A 19402-nucleotide genomic window follows, 5' to 3' on the forward strand; every position below is an offset into this window, starting at 1 on the left:
ATCCTTAAAAAACAATTTTTAAAAGTTATTTCATTTTATCATATCTATCATAAACAAAAATGCTTTCTTAACACAGAAGAGATGGTCAACATTTTTATAAGTGTTATTTATGTGCATGGAGCTTACAAAGTACTTTAGGATATACAAAGAAAAAAAGACACGGTCAAGGAAATACACTCTCGGTGAGAAGAGAATCGCACACATAAACAACGATAAAACAGAGAGGCTGGGACAAGGGCCACAATAATAGAACAAAAGGCCGTGGGAATTCAGAGAAGAGGGAAATGACTTTACGTTTGTTTATTTATTTTGAGAGAGAAGGAGAGATGGAGAGTAAGCAGGGCAGAGGCAGAGAGAGAGGGAGACAGAGAATCCCAAGCAGTCTCCATGCTGTCAGCACAGAGCTTGATGTGGGACTCAAACCCACAAACTGTGAGATCATAACCTGGACCAAAATCAAGAATTGGATGCTTAAGTGGCCAAACTACCCAGGCACCCTGAAAATGATTTATTTCTAGAATAAACCCAGAAATAATAAAGTATGGAGAGAGGTGGGGGGGAGGGGCAGAGAGAAAGGGAAAGAGAGAATCCCAAGTAGGCTCTGCACAGTCAGTGCAGAGCCAGATGCAGGGTTCAAACTCACAAACTGTGAGATCATGACCTGAGCCAAAACCAAAAGTCAGACACTTAACCAACGGAGCCACCCAGATGCCCCTCAGTAGAAGAGTAGAATACAGCATGCCAGATCTGCTTGGCTTAAAACACTGTTAAGAGGCCTTTGTAATAGACCAAGCGTTAACATAGGTCTTAGCTGGGGTAACAGGAAAGGAATAAAAAGATGAATTAAAGACAAATGGTGGGGGAGTAAAAGGGAAGAATGGCCATGAATTTGGCATTTGGACCATGTGTCAGAGGGACAGCGGCATCAAGGTCCATTGTGAGGCTTCTCAACTGGAGGACAGTGAATTATGGTGACCTCTGACAAAAACAGTGGTTTAGAAAAGTCAGAGCCAGCTAACTGAGTACATATTCTGGTGGCTTTAATTTTTGTTGCTTTTGAGATGCTAGCAGGTGCCTTCTAGGTGAGCAAGTCCTGAGGCACCTGCAAGTGTGACCTGGGCCTTTGGGGAGAGGCCAGCATATGTGTTAAGATTTGGGAGGCTTCTGCAAGGTGGTGCTGGGATGCAGTGAAAAGATGAGGTGAGCAGGTAACCGAAAGCTCTGGAGGATGCAGAGAAGAGGAAATGGGACGCTGAAAGTAATGCTTGTAATTCACTAGGGATAAACTCTGGACAAACTTCATCTCACCGTTTGTTGCACTGTATCCACGTATCTTTGTCTTTTCCACAGTTACCCTTCTCTGTCCCTTCGATGTTCAGTTTCTCATAGCAGTATTTGTCTGATGCCATCACCTCTGAAGCAGAATAGAGTTTTCTCTCAGTGAGGGACAGAACACGTGAGTTGCTCAAAATGTTTGCAGTAAGGGAAAGAAGCCATCTAAGGACTCTTCTTCATGACAATGTGGCCAGTTCCAAAACCTGGACCCATGGTTCTCCAGAGTTTTACTTGACCACAGACATCCTTGACTCAGCTACATTCTTCATGACTGCTCATTGGAAATTTGGAAAACCAATCTATGTCAATCTTTGATAGGATTGAGGCTATCGGTTCCAAGGAACAACACTCCTCACAATTTGGCCAATAATTAGGGCAAGATACTACCAAATGGTTCCCAGAATAAATACTCCACACTTTAATCTCAGCGCCAAATATAAAGCACAAATTTTTTACGTGTCAATTTTTATTAATCATAACGATGAGTTTATTAAAATAGCTATGTACTATAATTAAAGATTTAAGAAACAGTATGAATTCTACCTTGTTTATAGTTAATTCTTATAGTTAATTCTATAGTTAATTCTACCTTGTTAATTCCTAACAACTATCAAAAAAAAACCACCTTAATTTTATTCTGTTCTAAATAAGCTTGAATTCATGTTAAATGTATGAGGGCCAAATAACATTTTAAACAATGTCAGTATTACAAAACTTTAATTTTGCTAAAGCCAGGGCTGGCTAATGGGATTGTCCTGTAGTGAGATCAAAAATGACTTTTGCTGGCGCCTGGGTGGCGCAGTCAGTTAAGCGTCCGACTTCAGCCAGGTCACGATCTCGCGGTCCCGTGAGTTCGAGCCCCGCGTCGGGCTCTGGGCTGATGGCTCAGAGCCTGGAGCCTGTTTCCAATTCTGTGTCTCCCTCTCTCTCTGCCCCTCCCCCGTTCGTGCTCTGTCTCTCTCTGTCCCAAAAATAAATAAACGTTGAAAAAAATTTAAAAAAAAAATGACTTTTGCAAACTAATCAAATGATTACTGTTTGTGTATATTTTATTTTTTTTAATTTTTAATTTTATTTTTTTTCTTTAAATTAAAGTTAACTTACATACAGTATAGTCTTGGTTTCAGGAGCATTTGTGTATATTTAAAAAAATAACCAGTCACCATTGGTAGTTCTTTTTCCCTGCTTCTTGCGGTGAGCAACACTTTCTTCTCAAGCGGGGGAAACAAAACTGTAACTCTGTTCAGAGTGCAAACGTGCACACACCTCCCCTCCCAAACAGAATGCAGCCACTATCTGTGACAAGTAAAGATTAGCATTATCTTTTGAGCTTGCTTTCTAATACAAATTGTCTTCTGAAGGAGTTTCAAAAAAAACTGCTTTCAAAAGGGCCAGTAACACTGGGGGAAAAATAATGACACAACCTTTAAATACACATTTAAATAAAGATATAATTTAAGTTATATGTTTTAGAAATCAATGTTACATTTCCCTCAGAAAATGTGACAAACTTTGAAAGCGATAATGCTGAAATTTTTTTCTGACACGGTAGAGCTACCTCAGCAGAAGGTCACCTGTAATTTTAAGAGAGATGGCTGAGGAAGAAAAAGCCACTCTAGCTAAACTGCTACAGTGCCAAGGGTGCCCTATCCAGGGTCCGTGTCCATTCCATATGGTTGTACAGGTTTTGCTTAAGGACATTCAGCTGAGGGAAGTGTACACGGAGCTCAAATCCAGGTTTGTTCTATTCTCCAGGCTGCATGCTCTGGGGTGGACTTCACCTGCCTGGCAGCAAAGGCACCTTATTTCTTGTCCAAAGGCACAACCAACTAGCCACGTGTCTTTCAAGGGAGGTGCTCCTCTCTAATTCCACAAAAGTGACCCTTCCAAGACTTGCAGTGTCTTTGAGAATCCCCCAGTCATAAAGTGGTTCAAAATTAACTTCCAGCCCACATGTCATATGGCCTCATATCATATTGTGAAAGCAATCAATCCACGCTATTTACTTACTTTGCCCCCAGATGTATTTGCATTGTCTATCCCTGGTTTTACATCTTCCTCCAAAGCAAATCCCCTAAAATGGAAAAGCACACCTATTAATGATGCAGTGTCTGCTTATGTCGGATCACTGAAAAAGAAACTGTGACTGCGACAGCTAGTAGATGAGTATTATAAAGCCTTTTATCTTCAGAATGGATTACAAAACATTTAAACTGACTTTCCTCTTTTGATAAGATTTCAGTATTTCTTTCATGCTGGCACACATGAAAGATTTAGGTAAAGATGAAGTAACCTACCTGAATACCATCACATGAATATCCATCCATTTTATGAATATTTGGGGCACACTAGGAAATGAAAACAGAACTGTGAACCACGTGCACAGCAAAATATCAGGCTGAGCTAATCCCTGTAACGTTTCCATTAAAAAAAGGTAAAATAAAAGTCTGATAATATGGTAAGTCTCTTAAAACAACTGAAAATAAAAACAAAAAAGATCAAGAGAAAGCAAAAGGAAATGTAACAATTGGTGCACTTTCCTCTAAAAATATGCATCTACCAGAGGTATAAACAGTTGATTACATAGTAGCAAATAAAAAGAAGCAACAGCAATGACTCAGACAACCCCAACATTTCAGAGCATCTTGCTTTATACAGATACATCATTCCTCAGAGCGAGAAAAACGAGAGCGCAAAACAAAGCAAGGAGGATCCCAACGTAAATGAAGCAATAGCTAGTTTCCTCTTTTTTTACCATGAGAAGCACCACAGCCCTTACTCTTAAAATGCTCCTTGAGCAGAAATCCACCTAGCGCACATTAGAAAAATCATGTTATTTTATAGCCTTGGTTTTCCCTTGTAGCAAGTGCAGAATATTGTAAAACATTCCTGTGTGGCTATAAACAGTAATTTTTAAATTTATTACACATTTTTTTCTATCTTTAATAATTACACACTCACTTGAGAAAAGTTAGTAAATGTAAAAAAAGTAAAAACACACATACAAAAGTCTCATGTTCCCACCACCCAGAGACAATTTTTTATATTATGGTACATCTTTTTCTTTACATTTTTCTACAAAATTTTATTTTTTATTCTTTATTTACTTTCTTTTTCTTTCTTTCTTTATTTTTGAGAGAGACGGCTCATGAGAGTGGGGCAGGGGCGGAAAGAAAGAGGGAGACAGAAAATCCTAAACAGGCTTCACAAGGTCACCCCAGAGCTCAACGCAGGGCTCGAAGTCATGAACTGTGAGATCATGACCAGAGCCGAAATCAAGAGTCAGATGCTTAACCGACTGAGCCACCCAGGCGCCCCCAAGATTTGATTTTTTTAAACACAGGTATGTAATCAAGTTATAGATAGTATTTTATATTCAGCTTCTTCTCTTTATTTTTTCATCACATGAATTTCCTCATGTCACAATAAGTGTTTTTGTAGGGAATCTCTTTAATAGCTGTAGTACATTGCATTGTGCTAACAAACCATATAACCACCATACTGCATTATTCATTTATAATTATACAATATTATAAATTTATAAAATACTCATTTATAATTAAACAGCAGTTTATGCTGTTACAACTAATTCAACAAGAGGATCTTTATATGCCATCTTTGGATTTGGGCTTCTTTATTTTAAAAACTCCTACTTAATGGATTTCCAAAGAAGTTGCTTTAATATACTCCCCCTCCAGGAACATATGAGGCAATCATTAATTGTATCCTCATCATCACTACGTGTTAACTTAGAAAAACAATGCTAATCAGATAGTAAGAAAAGAAAATACTTTCATATGAAAGATCTTTAGTCTCTTAGGATGACTACCTTTAAAATAAAACATTTTTAATGATTAATGCAGGTTTACCACTATTGAATCCCTCTTCTCTAGAAGAAAAAGATGTAGGCTGTCCTTGTTTTGCATGGCGCGAATATACATGAATTTCAGTCACCATGGTTTTGTTAAATGACATCAGTACCCCAATGACACGGTTCCAACTTCAGTTACCACAGCGTATTGACTGTGAGTAACTGCATAAAGTACAAACTTTGCTGCTAACTTGTTAGTCGGTGATCACTAGGTATATGACAGCTGCCATTGTGGTCAGTGATCCAACCTGTCATTTCTCACAAAGTCCGCAAGGGACTGGTACTCGCCTGGATGCATTTAGTTCATGCACAGACAACACAGGTTGTAGCTGTGCTGCCTCTCTGTCTCTGGGTAATAGCACATTACATTTTATAAAACTGGACAATCGTAAGAGGGAGCTGGCCAGAAACGATGAAAGTGCAGAAAAGAAATGAAAAGTGATGACACTAGAAGTGAAATTCCAATCAAACGTAAATTGAGTTACAGAAAAAAAAAAAAGCACTAACTAGGAATGCTGATACTGCTGTTTGGCCAAAAAAACCCCCTCCCATTCACATCTTCACATCTCCTGGAGATATTTCACGACATTGGAAGTACAAAGGATAAAATGTCAAAAGCTGATCCAAACTTAGAAGGGAGTGTGATCATTGAACAAGGCACAGAAAAGATGCTTACTATGGATCTTAAGGTTTCTGAACAGAAGACATGCACAGCTCAAACTACTCCTGATAAGGATTTTACAACAAAAATAAAGCTTTTAATTCTCAATGTTTGTTTTAATTCAGCATGCTAAATAAATACTGGTTTATTTTTTCATTTCCTTATTCACTTAAAACCAAGAGTAAGAGAGGTTTTAGTAGGCTGTAAACATTTTTTAAAGATCACAGAACAACTCTCATTTTTTCCATTGATTAATAAGACTTTACATGACTTCAGCCTGCATGGTCATTTTTATGGTCCCACACTACCATGCAAACTGAAGACTGTCTATATATATAAGGACCATGTGAAATCTGTGAACTCTCACCAAAGTGTATCAGTTCCCTCATCTTCTCCATTTACAACTACATGATACTAAATTCAAGAGCAGGTATTAATGGGTGAGGTGCTGCATGTGGCCTCAGATCAACAAAAGACAGAACAGACCCCTTCTCACAACCCAGTGCTCTGTGGGTCTCTGTGCCTTGGCTGGCTCCTGTCTCAACCAGCTGAATTGAAAATTAGACAAAAAAACAAATGCCTTTTACTCTCTCCTTAAAACCAAAATAGTTAAGGTATGAATGTAGTCTTAGGTTAGTTCAACATTAAGATAAAATTACACGGAACATCTGCTCAAGCTTTGATCACGGAAACTTAAATTCCCAGAAGTAAATAAAGAGAGAATGAGAACTGATGTAGAAAAGACATCGTGTCCCTTGACACTTTGTCTGGGGGCCAGGGCACTTAAGCTAACCCTGCTTTTTTGCCATCAGGTTTAGAGGAATGATTCTGTAAAGTACCTGGCTTGAATTTCCTGAGCACGTTTCACGAATATCGCAATCATTTACTGCTTCTCGGCACACAGTCCCCATAGGCTGAAACTAAAATGAACAAAAATCAATGTGTAAAACTGTTGAAGAAAAAAAATCTCTCACAGTATCTATCGTCTTAAAAAAAAAAAGCAACATGAATATTTTTGGATAAGAATATTTTAGGCTGTTTTAAGATGGTAGTCTGAAGACCACAGTTACTGAATGAAACGTTCATTTAGTAAGTTTTCAGAGAGAGTTTCTCTTGTGTGAAAGAATTTGCATACTCATCACACAGAAGTCTTACAACATCTACTAAAATAGGGTACATCTTGATGGTACCTCTCCCCAGAAGGACAAGTCAGTCCATGTTCTACTAATTCTCCCTCTCAAAAAGGTTTTGGATTTACACTTTCCTCTTCATTTCTTACTGGCACCCTTGTCACATTACTCTTCTTTGGCTTATCTGCCAAGAATCTGAATGTTACATTCCGGGCTGAATTGCAAAAGTTAGATTTTCTGGCAAAGCAATTTCTTCCCATACTGTCCTTTATCTCCTGCCTCATTTTTATATAGATCTATGGCTTGGTCTTTTATTCTTGTCTAATGTTCTTGTTATTTGTATACCTGTGTATGGGAAGAGTCTTTCCTCTTTGTTTGTTTTTGCTTTTTCTTTTCTCTATTTTCAACTACCTCAAATATTTCTCATAAGTATAGGGGTTACAAATAAAATTTTAAGCTCACTGAATTTATAAATTGCTAGAGTCTTTATCCTCACAAAACAGACACACAAAGTCATCATCTTCCTTCTCTCCTCTTCCATACTATTCTCTTTCCCTCTCCAAAATGCTAACAAATGCTATGCTTTTATGTCTACTCACACAAACACACACTCGATGTGGGCCCCTCCCTCCCCCACTAACTTCCATTTTCTCTGCCTTGCTCACAACCCTCCAAGCACTTGAGTTTCCTATTGTTCCTAGAATATGAACAGCCCACTCCAATCAGGATTTCAACAGTATTTCTTAGAAGATCGAAACAAAATTTGTATTCATTTAGTTACCAAGTATTTACTAGGCACTTAACATGTGCCAGGCACATTCTAGTCACTGGGGATTCAGTGGAGGAAAAAAAAGCACAAGAATCCTGCTTGCAAGGAACTCACATTTTAGTGGGAGTAAACAGGCCATGAAAATAAGGAAATAAACAAGTAATTTAAATTCATATACTCTGGTTCTTATCCTTCCAATTTCTTGGGATTGAGGTAAGTAAGCCACAATTTTAGAACATTCTCAGGTACAAATATAAGCAGATTTAAGATGGAGTTTATATGAGAGTGTAAATGTTCTAGAACTGCCAAGAAACTTCTGAAAGAAAGCCCAGTGAAGGACAGTTTGCTCTAAGTGCTGGGATATGCAGTAGATACAGTGACCCAAATCCCTGCCCTCTTGAAACTTACCACTGAGTAAAGAAAAATAGTAAGTCAATGGGCAATGTTTTAGAGCAGGGGTTGGCAAATTATAGCTTGAGGACAAAAAGTGGCTGTCCATCTGTTTTATTGGAACATAGCCATGCTGATTTGTTTCCGTATTTTTTTTACAACATTTTTAAAAAGTTTATTTGTTTATTTTGAGAGAGAAGGAGACAGCGTGAGCAGGGGAGGGGCAGAGAGAGAAAGGAAGGGAGAGAATCCTAATCAGGCGCCCTGCTGTCAGTACAGAGCCCAACGTGGGCTCGAGCTCATGAAGCTGTGAGATCATGACCTAAGCCAAACCCAAGAGTTGGACACTTAATCAACTGAGCCACCTAGGTGCCCCTTGTTTCTGTATTTTCGATGGCTGCTCTCAAAGGTAGAGTTGAGTAACTGAGACAGAGAGCTTATGACCCACAAAGCCTTAACTATTTACTACCTGACCCTTTACCTAAAATGTTTGCCAACTCTGACTTATAGATACTTTAGCATAAATACATACAGGGAAAACAGAGATACACAGGACTTCTCATCCTGTTTTTCTGTTCTCCCTCCTCCATTCACTATCCTGCCTCTGGCTCCTCCAGGAGGGTAGGGTGGGAGTAAGAGCTGGAGGTGCAGGATAGAGAGAGTGGCAAAAAGCTCTTACTTGACTGGTGTAACTGTAGCTTACTTTGGGGGATAGTTAATCCTGACATTTTATTGTACATATTATGATTCTATTATTTTATATTTGTTCCTTGAAATATTCATATCACAAAGAGCCTAATTGTATACTTCAAAATAAAAATGGCATTTTATAAATGGGCAGACTTAAAAGATCGAAGATTAAAATAAATGATGGGGGACCCATTGTTATGGCAGTTGGAGAAGCTGACAGATTATATAGTTGATGCAGCCCAAATTTAAAAATGTCTGTTTCATATTTGATTTTATATTCCTTTTTTAGAAAGTGCTTTCAGAGATCTCTGCCAGTGCCTTGCTTGTCTTAAAAAGCTGCCAGAGACATAGTGATAAAGTGGAAACAACACAAATGCTGCCAGCAGATCTGGGATGTAACTTCACATTTATTCCTTAATAGCTGAATGAGCATATGCAGGTTATATCACTTCCTTGAGACCAGGATTGCTCAACTGGAAAAATAAGGATAATAATGCCTTTCCCAAAAGTGTGGTTGTGAGCATTATCTAAGACAGCAGTCTCAAGCAGCAATGATCTTACCCCCAAGGGGACATTTGGCAATGTCTGGAAATATTTTTGGTTGTCACGGCTGGGAGGGGTGGTGCTTGTATCTAATGGGCAGAAGTCAGGGATGTTGCTAAATAACTTACAGTACACAAGACACACCCTCAAAACAAAAGAAAAAATTATCCAGCCAAAAATGTCAATAGTGCCAGGGTTGAGAAATCCAGATACATGATGATATAACATAAAAGTGTTTACCACAATCCCCGGCACACAGTAGATACTTAGTATGATAGGTTCATATCCTACTCTCCCTTAACTCATTAGACTAACATTAGTCAATCAGCATATAATCAATAAGAGAGTGTTGCACGTATTTATTCTTCATTCGACAAATATTTACTAAGAACCTGTAGCAGTTACTGGGTAAGTACTAGGGGCATGTAGGTGGCTCAGTCAGTTGAGTGTCTGACTTTTGATTGTGGCTCAGATTATGATCCTAGAGTCATGGGATGGAACCCCATATTGGGCTCCACACTGAGCAGGGAGCCTACTTAAGATTCTCTCTCTCTCTCTCTCTCTCTCTCTCTCTCTCTCTCTGTCTCTCTCTCTCAGCTCCTCTCCTGCTCAGGCTCTCTCTGCTAAAAAAAAATAAAAAAAAATACATACTAAGATGTATACCAAACCTCAGAGATAATGTAGTATACTGTACCAGATTTTATATGAGAAGAGAAAAAAAAGAAATAGATTTATTTGAAAAAGATAAGCCTCAAATAACTTTTCGTCCTGATGTTAAGGCTTAAATATTTGGAGAGAGGTATAGGATGCCATTGGGAGGATGAAAACAGATAATGTGAATAGATGCATTCTAAACTCTCATGTGAAGTGTCATCATGTCTAAAAGTACAGCTTCTGATCTCTCAACTGCTAATGCAAGAAATATACCAAGCAGAGCAGCAAGGAAAAAGAATCTACTGAATAGCCACTTGGCTTTACAAAGAAAGGAAAAACACAATCCGAAGGTTAGGAACACCTGGCTTCATACAATGTGCATATTTCTCAGGGAGGCAGTAATAAGAAGACAAACTGAGGAGATTAACAAGGTTCAGGACCCAGCTCTGTGACTCACGTGGTACAAGACCCCAGGCACACTCGCACTTAGTCACTCAATATATCTTAGACACTACTATTGTTATTACATTATATTTACCCAGTCTTAACGATTAAATCAAATATATCCTCTTTTTTTGTCAATTAGTCATTGCTCAACATTTATTTACCTTGCATTTCTTACAACAAAGACCATCGCTGCATTGAGAGTCTTGAGTCAAGGTGCATTTCTTACAACACTCTGCTCCTTCAAGGACACATTCCTAAGGAATATAAACAGTTGTAAAACATCAGAAAATCATGTCATTTTCCTGAAAGTTGCAGAATATTTTTTAAAGAAAAGTATATAGACCCCCCCCCAATAATAATGTTTCTTCCATATATCCTATGAAATTTCCAGACATAACACCAGCTCTGTATGTCTCAGTGTGAGGAATGACTCTGAATAACCTAAAAAAAAAAAACCCATCAAAACACCCAGAGACTTACTGCAGGGGTCCCACAGTCACACTCCTCTCCAGTTTCAATGAAGCCATTGCCACATTCAGGAGGATCGAGCAGCTGCAGGATGAAACCAAAAAGACAACTACAATTTAGATAAATCAAGATCAAAGACCTTACGAGGGACCGTAAGTGCCACACCTACGCATGCGGCATACTTATCAGTCATTTCAAAGTATATTTTTATTTTCCCAAACTTGAAAGCTTAACTTTAGAATTTTAAAACTGGGAGCTTTAGAAGTGTCTACTTCTGTTTCCATTTCAGATTTAATTATATTTACATAAGTAACATACATATCAAGTCTAGTAAATTCCACCAAAATAAAGATGATCTAGCCATTGACCCTTGAAAATTTCATTTCAAAGAGGAAGCAAGAGATTTGGGGGCAGAAAGTCTGTTCAAATCTTGGCACAGCTACTTATCTTGGGCAAATGGCTTGTCATCTCTGAGCACATAGGTGCCTTAATATTTCAAGCAAGAATAATAATAATATTAGCTGCCCATCTACATCACAAATTATTGTGAGAATCAAGTTCAATTATCTGTGAAGGCCAACTAACTATATCTCCTTGTGAAATAGAGAGTTATTTCATAGACAAGTAGGAAAACATCACAAAAATTAATAAATCCATTGATTTATTTAATATTAAATAGAACTCCTCCTATTAACATAGTTTTACAGATAACGGTAATAATAATTTGCCCCAGAGATGGAAGCAACTTTTGGCCTGTACAAGAGTATATTTTAAGGCCATTTTATCTTTTAACTCTGTATCAATTACATTATCTTTTGAGCATAACTTACCTTATGGTGATAGTTAAAATTAGTAAGTAGCTGCTATGTTCCACTTACATATTACTTATTCAGAAGTTCGTCAAAGTTTATGTGTTATAGAATGGGCTGGAACACACACCTATCACAGACATACACCCACACATACACTTTCTTAACTAATTAGAGGGGGGAAAACAGAATAAAAAAAGCAGCAATAACAACAACAAAACCCCCACCTGATTTCAAATATTCTCTTCTCTCCTACAAAATAATCAAAACATCTTTAGATTCTATTTTCAGTTGAAAGGGATCATAACAAATCAGACAGCTTTAAAAGCCAAACTAAAACTTATTAAGGTGAAAAACACACTTATTCTTTTACTCTGAGCTCAGAATAATCAGTTATTTTGGTAAAGAGGCTTGAATTGTTTTTCATTTATAGCAGCAGGGATTTAGATCAAATATCCCTTCTGAAGTTTTGCAACAAGTCTCACAATTATCAAGTTGCTTTTCAAGGCAATATGATACTCTTCCTAAATTTCACTGGAACAGAGAGAGAATGAAACCAGGAAAAATGATTATAAAGGCAATGCCACTCATTGCTATGGCACACAGAAGCACGGAATGGTTCACATAATTAACAAGGACAAAGCTTTCTACTGCATGCAGTTTTCCAAATGCATGAGGAAATTATTGCTTTCAAGTCAGTAACCAGAAGATGCCCTGCATGTTGGAAAAGCCTCTGACAAAGTCTAAGTACACAAAGACTTTCTCCTTTTCTGCTGTAAGCAGCCTTGGTTTTTATTCTGAGAAGTAATGGTAATTTTAATCATACTGCTCATTCTGAAAGGCAGTGGTGGGGAGTAATGTGGGAAGCAATGCCCTCCTTGCTATCAGTATGAGTTGTGATTACATATCCAACAAACAAGGATCCAAGAACATGAGAAAGAAGGCAAATGACACCATCTTTGTAAGCTAATTATTTTTCAGAAGGGACACAGTCTTTCTACCTGCTTTCTATTCCTATCAGAAGAGCCCCAAATGCCCAAAATTAAGGCTGACTTTAAAATGCAGACATTTTAGGGGCGCCTGGGTGGCTCAGTCAATTAAGCATCTGACTTCTGCTCAGATCATGATCTCGCATTCATGGGTTCAAGCCCCACATCGGGCTCTATGCTGACAGCTCAGTGCCTGGAGCCTGCTTCGGATTCTGTGTCCCTCTCTCTGCTCCTCCTCCACTTGTGCGCGCTCTCTCTCTCTCTCTCAAAGATGAATAAACATTAATAAAATGAAATAAAAGCAGGTATTTTAGGGCTCCTGGGTGGCTCAGTTGGTTAAGCATCCGACTTCGGCTCAGGTCATAATCTCACAGTTCATGAGTTCAAGCCCCGTGTTAGGCTCTGCGCTGACAGCTTGAAGCCTTCTTCGGATTCTCTCTGTCTCCTTCTCTCTCTCTCGGCCCCTCCCTGGCTTGTATTCCCCTCCACCTCTCTCTCCAAAATAAATAAATAAACATTTTAAAAAATAAAATAAAATGCAGATATTTCACGTATCTAGTATATGTACATATAAGCCAAGTTAGAAAGCCTTCTTTTGTAAGACCCAATGGCTAAAAACTTGTGCTTGTAATAGATTATAATATATATAATATAACTGATTATTATTAAAGATTATTAACTAATAACTCTGATCACACTTATTACCTTGGAAGGTTTGTTGAAAAGGCAGGCACCACCCCCACTATTCAGAAAGTCATGATACTCTTCAATATTACATTGAGTGAATTTTTTAGGAAGATAATACCTAGAAGACAGAAGAAAAGCAATAATTGGGTACAATTTTAGTACCTTATCTGTATGTTAGTCTTAAATTTGAACATTGTTAGAACTGCAACATTATTCTTAAAGATGAAAGAATAAATTCCACTTACATACAAAATTTGTGTTAAATCCATAAGACTTTCATTCCACCAATACATTTCTAAATTATTCATTGGGTAAGTAATCGTGACTATGGGTTATTCACTGTTAGCATACACATGCAAAGGAAACAACACATACCTGTATTTTCAATCAAAGAGAGCTAGGAATACTTTATTTCATAATGAGTCTTTCTTAAGTATTAAAACTGGGCTGGATCCCAAACTGCACAACATCTTACAAAGTAACTGCTTTATAATCTATGAATGTGTCAAAGTCATGAAAGTCAAAGAAAAACCAAAGAACTGTTCCAGATTGAAGGACACTAAGAGACATAAAACTAAACACGATGCTTGATTCTGAACCTTCTGTTAAAGGGGCATTTTTGAAATAGAGGGCTAATCTTGAATGAGGGCTAGGAATCAGATGATCTCCTTGGTTGTACTGTGGTTCTGTAGGAGGAGCTGGTCTGTAGGGAATGCACACTGAGATGCTTGGGGGTGATGGGACACCAAGTTAGCAACTTAAGATTCTAAGAAGATTCTTTGTTATTATTCCTGAAACTTTTCTTAAGTTTATGTATGTATGTGTGTGTGTGTGTGTGTGTGTGTGTGTGTGTATATATATATAAAGAAAGGTATACCAAAAAAAAGTAATAAAGGATCAGTAGAAAAGGAAATGTGGCTAGAGAACAATGGCAATATATATTCAGAACCTTCAAAATGAGAAATATCCTTAAATCTGATAATTCTGCTTTAAGAAATTCTTCTTGAGGAAATAACTAGCTATGTGTACAAAGATGTTGGAACAGAGGAACTTCCCACTGGAAGTTACACAATTTATTTATTACACAAGTTGTAATAGCCAACACTATGAAAATCACCTAAATGTACAGAAATAAGAAACTGCTAACTAGCCTGTGATATATTAATAAAATAGAATACCATGTAGTTATTAATAATCATGGTGTCAAAAACTACTCAGAAAAATGCTGACTATATAATATGTTAAGTAAAAAATGAATAAACAATGACATATACAAGATCCAAATTTTATAAAGCAAGAATAAACATGGAAAGAGAAAAAAATACTAATTAGCATTATTTTCACATTAACCATGGCTATTACCAAATAATGAGACAAGGAGAAATTAATATTTAATTTTCTATTTTTCAAAAATTGTTTTAATTGAACACTTTTTTCATGTTTATTTATTTTTAAGAGGAAGAGACAGGGTGCAAGCCGGGGAGGGGCAGAGAGAGAGGGAGACACAGAATCTGAAGCAGGGTCCAGGCTCTGAGCTTTTAGCACAGAGCCCCGACGCGGGGCTCGAACTCAAGAACGGCAAGATTATGACCTGAGCCAAAGTCGGACACTTAACCAACTGAGGCACCCAGGCACCCCTAACATTGAACTTTTATAAAAGTGAAACATAATTAAAAGAATAATGGATAGTTTTTATAAAGTCTCTCCCACCAGCCTGCAAGTACGATGTCCACTTATATCCCTACTTCTTTCTACCACAAAGGTTAATGCTTTGTGAATCAATTAATGGAATTTACAATGATTATTCATCCTAAACTAATTTGTCAAGTGTTTCATGCCAAATAAAGGTATCCTGGGTTTACGTTATCTGAATTATTTTATTTCCTTCACTTCATCTTCCTAATAGGTCATGAACTTTATGCTTTATTTAAGAAGTGTGTTACACATATTACTTACTTTTTTCCTTCCATTGCCTATACCCTAGTCAAAGTTTTTATCATCTTCCCCTCTAATCCATCCTATGTATCTCTGTCTGAGTGATGGGATTTAAACAGGATTTCTTTAAGTTCCCTCTTCACTCTACTGGCCAAAACTTGAGATAGCTCCCTACTGGGAAAGAAAAAAGTGACTAATTCTTAGTGTTGGACCCCTAGTGTTGGAATCCAACTCTAGTTCAGCCTCTACCCTGCAAAGGAGCCCTCTGGGGCCTCAGCCTGGCCCAGCCTCCTGCCCACTGCTCACCTGGGGGTTTAGTCTGCTCTTAGCAGTGACAGGAAACTCACCACCTTATAGGAAAGTTCTTTCTACATATTAAGAGTTGGAATTTGTGGATTTCTCTTACCTTCACCGTGCCAAGTCTGACTTCCTATAACTGTCACACGCAGTTGTGTGGTTACCTGTGTCAAATAAAACTAACTCCTCTACCATGCCATGGCTCTTCAAATACCTGAAAGCCGAAATCTCCCTAGGCTCTTCTCGGAAACTTCTTTTTTTGCAGGCTACTATATTTATTTTGAAGGGCAACTATATCTATCTATTTGCAGGGTAATGTATCTATTATAGTCAGTGCTTTCTTAAAATTTAATTTTTATATCTTTAAAGGACTGGTGGTCATTTCAACATGCTTTCCAACATTTAGGAGTACACAGAAACTTCAGAAAGTAGAAATGAAAGGGAAAGTACCCATCAGAAATACATGTCCATAATTAGTACTGTTAGGTGACGTTTGACACAGCTCAAATTTTATATAGCATTGTGCTAGACAATGTCTTACGTTAGAAGCTTTTCTCTTGCACACATCTATTTGATGTAAGAGGAGTTCAATGCAAAGAGCTATATATATATTTCTGAATGTCGCCATTTGATCTTGCTACACATTATGCTTAGTCTAAGTAGATTGTCTATAAAATTTTGTTTCTAGTAATTAAGCAGAATAATCAAATATAACATACTAAATAGCTTTTAAAAGATAAGGACCTCTAGCTTTCAATTTAGTAATTGTTGGAAAATTACAGCTATGGATAAGGATTTTTATCATTTACTTTTATTACTAAACAGAAAATCCAAAGGTATTTTGAAAAATATTTTAATACATGTTTGCATACACATTCCCTCAATCATTTGTTTTCCTTGTCATACATTTCTTGAGAGTTCAAAATTCAAATACCAATGAATATTTATTGAAAATCAAGTGTGTCAAGAGATGATGGTGTGAAGTCAAACAAAAATATCTACGTAATCTTCAAAAAGTCACAACTAATTGGTGAGTATAAGGATATGTGGAATTAAATTACAACACAGGAGTTAAAATTACAATAAATCTAAAATGACTAGAAGTGTGGTTAGAGAAAAATGAGAATTCCAGATGAAGACAATATACTAAAGGAACCAGAAGAAGCTGGAAATTACATTAATGGTGAGCAAATTTTTAAGAAGCTTAAAATCAATGGAGGATTATCGTTAGAAAATTAAAAAAAAAAAAAGCTGGAAACGCCTGTATAATTATGGCAATAAACAAACCGACAACCATGAACAGCAGTGGAAAATGAGGTTATAAGTGATGATGAAGAAAGATTATGCATATCTAAGTACTGGAGGAAGAAATCCAAATCTTATTTTTCAGACAATAGAGACTCACAAAAGTTCTAAGCAGGAAAATGATTCACACACATGAAGAGGAAAGTAGAGAAATTTGTGCTGTATATTTTCAGTGAACTAGGGCTATATATTATCAGCATAGATAAATCTTACAAACATAAAGATCAAAAAAAGCAAGTCACAGAAGACTACATATAATATGACCCCTTTCATATAAACTAAAAGTTGCAAAGCAATGCTATGTATTACTTCAACACACACACATATAAACTGTGAAAGGTGCTTGTGAATGATACGAATCAAATTCAAGACAGAAGTTACTTTGGTTGGGGCTGGGGACCAATAAAAGAGAACACAAGGAATATTTAACTATGTAGGTGGTGTTTTGTTTGTTTGTTTGTTTAGGCTGGGTGATGGTATACAAGTGTTTACTCTTCTATGCTTTATACCTTTTCAGTAATGATGGAAATGGAGTTCAGAAGGGGAGAAAGGAAGGCTGAAAGTTGCCTGAGTATCTGGAATACTATTAAAATAATAAGATCTAAGAGCTCAAGATGATAAGAGTTTAAAGGAGTAGTGATGAGCTTGACATGAAAAGAATGGTTGTACAACTTACTTAGGAAAAATAAATAGAAGACTGGCATCTGATAATGTGTGAAGGGTTTAGAAATGAAAACCTTTCTCAGGACAGCAAAGTGTACACATCTCTTCCCTACTCCTTGCTTGCTGACGTACTATTGGTAGCCTGAAATCAGCAATTGTAGGAGTATTTACACCACAAAAATCTGAGAAAGCTACAAATCCAGGCTCTTTTCTTGTTTTTGATTTAATATCAGCTTACTAGCACATTACTGTTTACAACCCATTTAATTAGAATTGAAGAGACAAAAGAAAATTCGTAGGTAAGCCACGAAGAACACACCTGTTCCTCACTTCTTACATTTCTAGCCTAGATTGAAGCCTACAAACGTCTTTGGACTACTATCTTAACTGACGTCAATTGTTTTCATAAATAAGAAACTATTTTGTGAAAATACTTTATAATACAGAGCCATTGAGAAAATCTACTTCCGATTTTCTTTTTAAAGTCTTTGGTGAGGTTGCGCGCACTAAGTTATTCAGTACCATATTCCTAAGAAGACAACAGCACAGCAGGAAAGGGAAAGCGAGTTATTTTCCAAGAGAGGTGGCTCACCCAGTGTCTCCCATTATGCATCCAGACCACGTGTCCTCACATTTACACTCACCTAAGAGAAAATGAATACACATACCTTGTTATAAAGTGAAAAAAGGTGCGTTAGAGTAGCCTGTTTTTAAACAGTATATTTTCACTTTATTCCTTAAATACCTTTTAAAAAGTAATACCTGTTTTCTAATTTTCCTTATATTTCAAGTTTTCTATGCAAGTATAACAACAAAAATCTACTCTGATCATATCAAGATTATATAATTTTTATAACAATAAAATCTTGATATTTGCTTCAAAATGGCTTAAAAATTCCAGGGGCCCCTGGGTGGCTCAGTTGGTTAAGGGTCTAACTTTGATTCAGGTCATGATCTTACAGCTCGTGAGTTCAAGTCCCACTTTGGCTCCGTGCCGACAGCTCAGAGCCTGGAGCCTGCTTCAGGTTCTGTGTCTCCCTCTCTCTCTGCCCCTCCCCTGCCTGCTCTATCTCAAAAAGTAAGTCTTAAAAAAATTTTAAGAAAATGGTTTAACCATCCCATACCAATGAAACAGCATCACTATGGGATTCTGGTTTCACAGTTCCTTATGGGAATTCCTACACTTTCTTGTCCAGTTTTAAAACCTCTGCACCAAAGCTGCTGGCAGAAGGTAGTATAGCATACTAGTTAAGCAGAAAGGCTTAAAACACCTGGGTTCAAAACCTGGGCTTGCCACTTAATTTATGTGTCATCTTGAAGACATTACCCTTTTGACATCCAGTCACGTTATTCTGTAAAATGGGGCTGATAATTGGTATGGTGCAGGATTATCTTGAGGATTAAACTAGTATCTAGATGTAGATAATAGTGGCATGCGGTTATGTCTTATAAAGGGTACTTCATAAATGGTAATAGTTATTATTAACAGAAACAGTCTCATTTATATTTATTATTAATACAATAAATAAGGTTCTAATCAATTCACTCCAAATATATAATATTTGACCATTCCTGATAAATTAACTTTACCTACTTGAAAAAACATATTCTTCCCTGATAGTAATCCTAGCGTATTTTACTAGATCCATATTTTACTAAGCCCTTTATGAGGTCTGATCCTGGCAGACAAGTTCTACGTCTGTGGCCATACTAAGAGACGTTTTAAATAAACCATAATAGAAGTATGCCTTAAACCTAT

General features: G+C 37.1%; 1 protein-coding gene across 30 annotated transcripts in view; it reads right to left on the reverse strand.

Moving 5' to 3' along the window:
* ADAM22 (ADAM metallopeptidase domain 22) overlaps positions 1-19402 on the reverse strand; it is a 234883-nt gene that overhangs the window by 44028 nt on the left and 171453 nt on the right. For 29 of the 30 annotated variants that reach the window (XR_008296861.1, XM_053218489.1, XM_053218487.1 and 26 more), the window contains exons 14-21: positions 18236-18287; positions 13462-13561; positions 10971-11042; positions 10652-10744; positions 6707-6787; positions 3633-3683; positions 3346-3409; positions 1309-1414 (exon numbers count right to left, since the gene is read on the reverse strand). Coding sequence is in view for 29 of the 30 variants with exons in the window: in XM_053218489.1 (XP_053074464.1) it covers positions 1309-1414; positions 3346-3409; positions 3633-3683; positions 6707-6787; positions 10652-10744; positions 10971-11042; positions 13462-13561; positions 18236-18287 (619 nt within the window). In the remaining variant the exon portion in view is untranslated. The remainder of the gene's footprint in view (positions 1-1308; positions 1415-3345; positions 3410-3632; positions 3684-6706; positions 6788-10651; positions 10745-10970; positions 11043-13461; positions 13562-18235; positions 18288-19402) is intronic. The other variant, XM_053218484.1, reaches the window with a different exon arrangement.

Source organism: Acinonyx jubatus, chromosome A2 (genome assembly GCF_027475565.1).
Source record: "Acinonyx jubatus isolate Ajub_Pintada_27869175 chromosome A2, VMU_Ajub_asm_v1.0, whole genome shotgun sequence".
NCBI classification, from domain to species: Eukaryota; Metazoa; Chordata; class Mammalia; order Carnivora; family Felidae; genus Acinonyx; species Acinonyx jubatus.